General features: G+C 36.9%; 1 protein-coding gene across 5 annotated transcripts; it reads right to left on the minus strand.

Annotated features, from left to right (window-relative positions):
• On the minus strand, positions 2801-4555 carry LOC107647016. 5 transcript variants are annotated; one of them, XR_002348917.1, is made up of 5 exons: positions 4241-4551; positions 3503-3849; positions 3312-3422; positions 3021-3231; positions 2801-2922 (listed from the first exon to the last, which is right to left on the minus strand). XR_002348917.1 is itself a non-coding variant. In XM_021104564.1 (5 exons), exons 2-4 carry the CDS (start codon positions 4041-4043, stop codon positions 3368-3370), a joined length of 450 nt encoding a protein of 149 aa, XP_020960223.1. In that variant the 5' UTR covers positions 4044-4092; positions 4241-4555; the 3' UTR covers positions 3046-3231; positions 3312-3367. The 5 variants fall into 5 exon arrangements, 4 of the variants coding, with proteins under 4 accessions (XP_020960223.1, XP_020960222.1, XP_020960221.1 ...); XM_021104564.1 differs by lacking the exon at positions 2801-2922 and adding an exon at positions 3996-4092 and having other exon boundaries at positions 3046-3231; positions 4241-4555; XM_021104563.1 differs by lacking the exon at positions 2801-2922 and adding an exon at positions 3996-4116 and having other exon boundaries at positions 3046-3231; positions 4241-4555.

Raw genomic sequence — 10729 nt, forward strand, 5'->3', positions numbered from 1 at the left:
TGTAATAAATAGAGAAAAAACCCTAAATGGCCCCGGACAATTACCTCGAAAGACAACGAGGCCCTTGACAAAAAAAATACCCAATTCGTCTCCTGAACTTTACTTTTATGGGAATGATTAGCCGCTGTGCCAAAAAAAAGTCAATGTTTTTTTTGGCACAGGGGCTAATCAGTCCCAAAAAAAGATCAGGGGCCAGGTTGGATATTTTTTTTTGTCAAGGTCCTCGTAGTCCTTTCGAGGTAATTTTTAGGGGCCGAGTTGGGTATTCACTCTAAATAAATATTCAAATATGTTTTAGTCTATTTTACGCAAAGAAAATAAAACTTCAGCACTTAAAAACATTTCTATGCATTTCAAGACATGTTGACAACTTACCATGATATCAAATGTTTCAAAAATCAATTATAAAATTTTCCATTATGTACAGTTGGGAGCAAGAAAGGAGGGGGGAGGGAAAAAAATAGGTGGTAGCCGAACAGGACATATGTATGCGAATTAATACCCAAGTCAATGATATAATGCAGAGAGAAAATTATTTGTCAAAATATATAATAAAAAACTATCCACCCAAACAGCTGAGGAAGCAAAAGCAAATTAATCTTGAATTGCTGATGCAACAACTTGATTCTTCTAGCCTCTTGAACTTCTTCTACTACTCCATCCACATCCTGGGAGTGAAGAAGAAAAGATAGTGTATATTTTCTATGCTCAAATTATCAACGAGGAAACAATATTAACATGTATAATTGAATCTAAGATCTTCTAAGGATAATAATATTTAGGCAGAAGTGTCCATTACAAAGAATATTAACTTGTATAATTGTATGTTCAAATAGCATCTTTTTCTCTCCTAATGGGGAAACAAAGAATGTCTAACCTATGGTTTAGAAGCTTGGGAAACTTTTTCTTGTTCCTCAAGGGCCTCTCCAATTCACAGCACCACTGCCCTAGCACTCTCAATTTCAGCACAAGCAAAAGACTTCTCTTGATTAACTAACTTTTTAGCATCTACAAAAGCCTGTAGAACAAAGATGGATTCAGATTTTGAAAAAGAGTCAACATATTTTAATGGAAAAACCAGAAAGTTTTCACTTTCAAAATCCTTCAAGAAGAAAAAGGAACAAGTGCATTAACAGTGAAATAGAAGAAAGAATTCCAGTAAATCATAACCATAAGCTTGGATGGAGATTCTATAGATCTATAACTATATAAGAGAAGTGGTTAGATGCCAAAGCCGACCTGTTTGAGAAAGTTTGCAAGCTTCTTCACTTCAAACTTTTCTATAAGCATATAAAATTTTATTATTTATATGTACCATGACATCAAACTGCTCAGGCCTTAAAACAAGCTGCATGCAACAATTATCCACAATGATTTCATAGTATTGGATTGCAGGATATTTTTGCGCAACCTCTCTGCATGCTACCAAGAATAGACCATCTGCTAGCTTCATTATGTTTGCTTTGTGCACCACTGTCACCTTCTTTCTGAGTTTGTTAATCCCAAACAAATACTTCTTAGAACAAACTCAAAAACTCAATGTTAATAGACTAAACAAATACAACTATAACATTTTTAGAACAAACTCAAAAAATTGACTGCCAAGGAATTATTTTCCTCACCAAAATTGCAACAACTGGCATTAGGTCCAGAGCGAGTAAATGTAGTGCTTACTAATTAAAATACAAATCAAAGTGGTAAATGAACTTAGATTCCTAAACCCTGGAAATAGAATTCTGTAGCCATTACATAAAAGAAAACATGAAACAACTTTCATAGTTTAACAATTGCATTAATAAGGTTGGTGCCTAGGCAAAACTTATCTCAAATATGGAAACTATAGGATTTGAAGCTCTAACATTATAGGTAAAGTTTGCCTAACCTTGAACAAACACTTTCCACCTGCAATCTCTGATAGCCAGATGAAATGGCCCTAGAAGACACTGTAGTAACTTCAGGTATTTGCCTTTTCACTTCACAAAGTAAAATAAACATGAAAATAGCTTAACTTCTTTGGCAGAGATGTAATACCTTCTGGAGCACACAACTTGTTTTTGGAATCGGCTGCATGAAATCTAAGAGTGTAAGAATTGGAATGCCAGCAACATTATCATGTCAGTGGGGGTAGTGTATCAAATAGATTTGTTTTCATAAAGTTGTTGTGGCATAAAGTTAATCCAGATGGGCATATCTAAAAGGTTTAACAAGCTCTTTCTCTTTTGTTACCTGAATGATACAAACAGTTTCACTTCAATTTTCTTAAAATATAATTATTATTACAGTTAAAAGATAAAAGTCGTCCAACAAGATGTTACAAATAATTTATCCATGCAAATTTTAACCAGAGAAATTTGCAAGCTCCCTCTGAAGGGCAAAATAGTATTTACAATCAAGTAAAAAATGCAGACCCTTTGGGAAGTTAGCATCAAAAGTAGCCATAATAGCAATTATGGAAGAACAAACAAATGCTGCTGAACTTGATAGTCCAGAACCTATAAAAATAAATAGTGAATAGTTTAATAAATTATGTTTCTCTCATCATCTCCAATACAGCAAGAAAGATAATGATGGTGATCACTTGAGCTAAACTTTGATATCATTGGTGACACTCTAATTTGGATCAATGAGCACACCTGTTGGCACAGTTCCATCAATAACAACATCAAGTCCAACTGGTGGACCAACATTCACCCCTTTTGCTTTTGCATAGTCGTAGAAACCTTTGTACCTACAGAAACCATATAAACAGATAATATTAAGAATTTATTTAAAAAAATGCTACTAATTATTTCTTGTTTAGCAAGTAGGGAATATCGCAGGGTAAGTGCACATGAAATACATTTTATCATTAACATTAGCGATCCTGAGCTCCTTGCTGCTTTCATTCTTCCATGAGACATTGAGATAATTCAATATGTGAATCTGAGAAACTTGAACTGGTATTGGACCAGATAATTGGTTTTGGCTCAAATCTAAGTATGTTAGCAATGAAAGTTTACCAATCTCAGGAGGAATAGTACCTGAAAAATTGTTAACACTCAAATACATCTTGAGAACACTCTTTAACTTGCCTACATCTGGTGAAATTTCACCTGAGAATCTGTTTCCATGAAATCTGGATTTGATCAGAGTACATGATCCCTATCAAGTATGATCTAGTCAGTTTGAATTGGTTCTGTTTGAATTTGGCCCACCAATATGACCCTTGCCCGTCAATTGTGCCATTAGCACCTTATAAATACACAGATAGTTATAAATTTGTAGACTTCAAAAAGATCAACTAAATATATATAATTATTTTTAATAGTTACCAGTGATTACAACATCAGTGAGGTTAGTTCCAAAGATGAGGCTGCTAAATCTTCCATCAGGAGCATCTCTTCCCCTCCCATAAGATGGTAGAACAGGAAGTGGAGGCCATTCTAATTCATCTTGTCAATATGCATCATTCATATATTATGAACATAAAAATTAAATGGTCATGTATATGTATTATATATACCTGAGATGCAAGAATGAGAGCATCCTTTTGGAGAAAGAGAGTGAAATGGCTGGTGAGATTAAAGCTTCCAGTGAGCCATTTACCAGGTGGCACAACAAGTTGTGCACACCATCAGATGCATAGTGGCTCAGGCTGCTTACTGCATATTGAAATTCCTTCATGTTGGAAGTTTTTCCATCACCAATGCCACCAAAATCAGTCAATACCGCACTGTGCTTTCTGTAGTTGATTGCAGGATATTCAATGCCGTTCAATCTTCTCCATTCTGCTACTGATCCTAGTATCTCTTTAAGAGCAGTAGTTTCATCTTCTATATCCTTCAAGCGCTTATCCATGTCATCAAAATCCTGCACTCACAATAGCAGTGGCGTATCATCAAAATTAGGGTTTCGGATTCGAACATGAGCAACACAGAAGAGAAAAGCATGATTCAATGAAATCAGGTGAACTCAAAGAAACAGAGAATAGCAACAAAAGAAGAAAGAGATAATACAGGTTCGTTGTTATCTTCAACATTCATGTCAACATCGTCGCTTTTCATTTCTCCATCAAATTAAAGTCAGTGAAGAAAGTCCTAATTGACATTGAAACTTTGGAAATCAGTGAAGAAAGTCCTAGTGCACATTTGATGAAGTCAGAACAACTATCATCTTGGCCATGAAAGTTATGGTAGAAGAAGAGGAGGTAGAAGCGGCAACGACGAGAATCAATGTAATCGGAAGGGACGATAGAGCCTACCTGAATCAACGGCGACGAGAAGAAGAGGTAGAAGCGGCGATGACAATGACGAGCTTCAGTGAGCAGTGACAGAAAACGGCATCGAGAGGGTGGTAAAATTCATCGGTATCGAAACTAAAAGAGAGAGATTATGGAAGTGGTGTGACGGAGAGATTGGCCAAGGGGTGTGATAAAGCATCAGGTAACGGTGGTGTACAAGCGAGAGGCACCGCCGATGAAGGTTTTGGAGGGGATAAGTGAAGAGCGCCACCGATGAAGGATGGGGTGTTTTATGAAATGAGGAGGAGATCGTGAACCAACTCTTATTTTAACATTTTCGACGGAATATTTTAAATTATAGACATATTTTCTGCCGATAATAATTTAATAAAATGTGGCTTTTTTTATCTAATTACACACAGATTTTCTATCTGTAATTATTTTCAACAAAAAAAATAATTTTTCTGACAGAATCATTGATGGATTTTCTTTTTCATCTGTAATTTATGTTAATTTATTTTTTTTGGTTTCCGACAAAAAATTCTTTGCAAATTCTGTCTGTATTTCCGTGGGATAAAATTTGTCGAAAATATCTGTCTGTAATAACTAGTTTTTTAGTAGTGACCGTCCTGCCTTTTAAATTGAACAATTTAATTATCAAATACTGATAAATAAAATTTTCAAATTGCACATTAGAAAATTTATAGAGGTGTACATTGATGAAATACTGGTGTACAAAATAAAGAAGTTAAAGATATAATTTGTATTTTTTGTCAAAATAACTAAAACATAATATACAATTCTATGTTTATTATTTCAATGTATATATGGTTAGTTTTAAAAATAATTACATATATATTATTACATATGTAACACCCTAATATTCAAATCCTTATGCTCGAGTCATAAGTCAATGATAATAAGGTGGTACGACTCTTAAGGGGGTTTTTTAGTACATATTTATAAGTAAAATTGAAAGGAGTACTAATCGAGAAGCCTGAAAAGAGTAAAAATAAAATCGCGAAGTCGTATCACTCACGCATCGACAACTAAAGATAAAGCGTGAAGTCGAAAGCGATATACAGTAAAGGCGTAAAGGAGATTAAGAGAAGGACAGTATATAGACATATAACATAAGTAAATAGCCACTAGTCGCGATCCGCAAAGTTTAGGCCGGCTAGGGTACAGTATAACATTAGTTGACAACAGTATCTCCTAATCTCTCCCAAAAGAAACATAAGAGCCTCTATAGGCAAGTTCAAAAGAGTTCAATACATAATATAAGCTTTTCAAAATAAAGGTGGAAAGATTCTAAGCAAAATATAAAGTAGAAAATATAAAGATCTTCGCCATCTCCCAGATGAACCACAGCTCACTTTTGAGCACCTGGACCTGTATCTGAAAAACAAAAGATATATATACGGAATGAGAACCCCCGACCCATGGGTTCCCAATACGGTAAAAGTACCAAATAAATACAATGCATTGTAATAAAAACTCACTAAACATCCTAAACTTTCTTTCACCAAATATTCATCCTATGTTCTCGTCGGAATCCATAAATAGGCAACTGTCATAAGAAAATGCTAACTCTAATTCATCTTCCTCATGTTTCCTAACTTTTTAACTCTCCAACAAAACAGAATCAGAATCATAAGCCAAACCATCACCAGTTATTTTGTCTCAGAAATCCTATATCAATACTTCATATCCTCACCTGGAGCAAGTGAAATCACTTCACTGCGTCTATCCAGGGAACTCAAATTATCTCATTCAATAATCATCATTTTAAATTAATCATATCATTATTCCATCGCAACAAGAATAGCCCTCAGCATCAACTGACACCAGCATGAAGGACCTCTCAGTTGTACAAACACAATCAATACAGACAAGTAATACACAATTAAGGTACAAGTAGAACAGATAGCATATAGTCAGGTAACATAGCATATATGATATAGCAATCCAAACAAATAGGCAAACTCAAACAATTTAAACATATACAAATGATGTATGCCTTCCCTATGGGTGATGATATCATCTGTTGGTTATAAAGCCAACCCGACAAGTCCTGGTAGCTAACCATTGGACTGTCCCTCTGTCGCGCATCTCCAACTCGAGTAATTCTCAATCATAAACATAATTGTAATCATAATCATACAACACCCACACTGGTGTTTATCCACGGGGGCAAACTCATTCGAAACTTTCACAGTGTCCGGCCACACTTACGACATACGGTCAGCAGAGCATCGAGTCTCAACCTGGAGCACGTGGTGGCTAGCCATTACTTTCATCCAAGGAAACTCGTATCTCAGATACTCATTTCACATTCATTCATAACAGTCCATAATCATTCATCATGACCACATCGTCACTTATACATCACATAATTGCACATTTTATATATCACTCATCATAACCCGGGGCAAGTGGGGCGAAACTACAACCCTTGCGTCCACCCGCGGAGCCTCTATACTAACCAACCTGGAGCAAGTGGGACGCAACCACAACCCTTGCATCTACCCAGGAGGTACGTTCTCATATGCCCAGGAGGAACCAAGGAGGGGATCCTAACCTCCCACCATCTCGCTGGGGGCGATTTTACAATACCAGAAAGAACAAGGAAGGGGATCCTCACCTTCCTTCATCTCTTTGGGGTTGCACTTTCGAGAAAGAGAGCTCAAGATAAAACAATCATTTAAAGTCATATTTTCATTTTCAGCCATAAATCAATATTTATCATAGCCATCCGGCTCATAACATAACCCATAGCCAGCCAATAATCATTATTAAATACAGCCCTTCGGCTCACGGCCTACACCGCACTTCCATCATCACCCTCAGCAACTCAAACATTCATCATTAATCATAATTTATCATTAACTCTCCCCTTACTTCATCCTCAAGCTACCACCCTTCCTAGTCCTTTCTCATTTCTAGGCATACTATAAGGTTTTAAGACTTAAAGGGTGAGAACGGAGGCTTAGAAATCTGAAATTTGGCTTTAAAAACTCAAAAATCAACTTTTGCTGAAAAACAGGGTCACACGTGCGGGTCGCCCACGCGCACGCGTAGGAAGTGGAGAAAAGCGGGTGACACGTAAGCGTCGCCCATGCACACGCGTGAAAAGTAGAGAGGTAGGGTGACGCGTGCGCGTCAGCCACGCGTACGCGTGGATGCATTTTGTGCTCCTCGCACAAAACCGACACGCTACCATCACAACTCTTTGGAATTTATACCACGCACCTGCATCAATACAGCGACGCGTACGCATCGGCCAAGCGCACGCATGAGAGAGTAAAAATCGTGAGTGACGCGTGCGCGTCGGCCATGCGTGCGCGTTGGAGTACATTTTACCAAAAATTTTACTAAGTTAAAAAAGCTGTAGGATTGCATTTTCAAACCCCAAACTTCCGACAGGCATAACTTTTTCGTTTTAAATCATTTTCCACCCGTTCTTTGAACGGCATGAACATATTGGATCCAATTTTATTTCTAAACAAGTTTGGTACAAATCGAAAATTTGGAGACCAAGTTATGCTCCGTCAAATTAGACTAAAATCACAACTTTCATAAACACCAATAAAACTAAATTTTTAACACAAATCAATTTCAAACCTTTTCAAAACCAACCAAAACTTACCAAAATAAACCTCAAGCCTCCTCAACTTATATTTTCAACATTCTCATTAAATTCACAATCCACCATTTTTTTACCAATCTCAATCAAATAACTCAATTTTAAACAAAATACCATATCATATATTTCATTTCACATCTCAAGTTCCAACAATACCAATTTCATCAACCCCCAATACATATAAATCCATATCATCATATACAACTCACATGAATTATCAACAAAGACACCAATTCCTCCCTCAAAACCAATAAACACATAATCCATACAATCCATTGTAACCAAATAACAACAATCACAATTCCATTCAATCTCATATGACATCACACAATACACACATCACTTACCTTCCTTACCTCTTTCCGGCCTCCGGCCCATCACTTACCTTCCTTACCTCTTTCCGGCCTCCGGCCCAAGATTCAAAGCCTCGGCCCAAATTCACAATTTAAATGCATATTCCACAAACTAATTCATCATCCAATTCATCAAATTCTCAACACACCAAATATACAAATTCACACAATTCTCAACCCAATCATTAATTTACATTACATATCAACTAAACATATTAGTACAAACCATTTACACAATCCAAACTTAATCCTAAGGGCATCTAGCTTAGAAATTCTCATCACACCACATGGTACATAAATGAAACTTAAACCGTACCTCTTGGAGCCAAACCAATTGAGCCTCTTCTTTGGAAGTCTCCACCAACCCTTAACTCCAAGCCTCACCAAGGCCCCACAAGCAATATCAATCTTCCAATTGTGCACCAAAATCACCCAATACTCTAACATAATCAATTTTCACACTTATAATCAACCTAGGGTTTATGAAATTGATAAATCACAAGGGTTAGAGGATTCCTTACCTTAACCCACGAAATTGATTGATGGAACTCACCAATGGCTCATACTAGAGCACTCCTAAACAACCAAAATCACAAGATTTTCTCAAAACCCAAACTAAATTTGAATTTAAAGAGAAAAATGAAAACTGGGTAGAGGACAGTAGAATACTGATGAGCGGATATTTTATACGCTTTTTGGGGTTAATTTCATGTAGTTTTTAGGATGTTTTAGTTAAGTTTTTAGTAAATTTTCATTAGTTTCTAGGAAAAATTCATATTTCTGGACTTTACTATGAGTTTGTGTGTTTTCCTATAATTTTAGGTATTTTCTGGCTGAAATTGAGGGAGCTGAGCAAAAATCTTATTCGGGCTGAAAAAGGACTGCTGATGCTGTTGGATTCTGACCTCTCTGCACTCGGAATGGATTTTCTGGAGCTACAGGAGTTCAATTGGCAAGCTTCCAATTGCGTTGGAAAGTAGACATCTAGGGCTTTCCAGAAATATACAATAGTCCATACTTTTCTCAAGAATAGACGACGTAAACTGGCGTTCAACGCCAGTTCCATGTTGCAGTCTGGCGTCCAGCGCCAGAAACAGGTTACAACCTGGCGTTGAACGTCCAAAACAGCCCAGGCACGTGAGAAGCTTAAGTCTCAGCCCCAGCACATACCAAGTGGGCCCCAGAAGTGGATTTCTGCACTATCTATCATAGTTTACTCATTTTCTGTAAACCTAGGTTACTAGTTTAGTATTTAAACAACTTTTAGAGATTTATTTGGTACCTCATGACAATTTTAGATCTGAACTTTGTACTTTTTGACGGCATGAATCTCTAAACTCCATTGTTGGGGGTGAGGAGCTCTGCTATGTCTTGATGAATTAATTCAAGTATTTCTGTTTTCTATTCAAATACGCTTGTTCTGATCTAAGATGTTCATTCGCGCTTCATTATGATGAAGGTGATGATCCATGACACTCATCACCATTCTCAATCCATGAACGTGTGCCTGACAACCACCTCCATTCTATATTAGATTGAATGAGTATCTCTTAGATTCCTTAATCAGAATCTTCGTGGTATAAGCTAGAATCCATTGGCAGCATTCATGAGAATCCGGAAAGTCTAAACCTTGTCTGTGGTATTCCGAGTAGGATTCAGGGATTGGATGACTGTGACGAGCTTCAAACTCGCGAGTGCTGGGCGTAGTGACAGACGTAAAAGGATAGTAAATCTTATTCCGGTATGATCGAGAACCTACAGATGATTAGTCGTGCGGTGACAACGTACTTGGACCATTTTCACTGAGAGGACGGATGGTAGCCATTGACAACGGTGATCCACCAACACACAGCTTGCCATAGGAGGAACGTGCGTGTGTGAACAAGAAGACAGAGGAAAGCGGAGATTCAGAAGACAAAGCATCTCCAAAACTCCAACATATTCTCCATTACTGCATAACAAGTAACCTTTAATTCATGCTCTCTTGTTCATTTGCAAGTCAACTGATAACCACAAATTAATATCCTGACTAAGAGTTGCAAGATAACCATAGCTTGCTTCAAACCAACAATCTCCGTGGGATCGACCCTTACTCACGTAAGGTATTACTTGGACGACCCAGTGCACTTGCTGGTTAGTGGTACGAGTTGTGAAAAGTGTGATTCACAATTCGTGCACCAAGTTTTTGGCGCCGTTGCTGGGGATTGTTCGAGTTTGGACAACTGACGGTTTATTTTGTTGCTTAGATTAGGAAAAAAAAATTTTCTTTTAAAATTTTCGAAATTTGTGTTCTTTGTTCTTCCTTCATCTTCAAGTTGTTCTTGTTTATTTTTCTTGTTTGACCTTTAGTTTTTCTTGTTCTGTTTCTTTTCTTATTTTTCTTGTGCCTTTTCAAAACTTTAGTTTTCGAAAAAAAAAATTCATTCTTAGTTATTTAAAAATACTTCTTCAAAACAAGTGTTACATTTACAGCCCAATTGGCTAGAGCGTTGGTCTATGTTCTTGGTAATT

This window comes from Arachis ipaensis, chromosome B06 (assembly GCF_000816755.2).
Source record: "Arachis ipaensis cultivar K30076 chromosome B06, Araip1.1, whole genome shotgun sequence".
Taxonomy (NCBI): domain Eukaryota; kingdom Viridiplantae; phylum Streptophyta; class Magnoliopsida; order Fabales; family Fabaceae; genus Arachis; species Arachis ipaensis.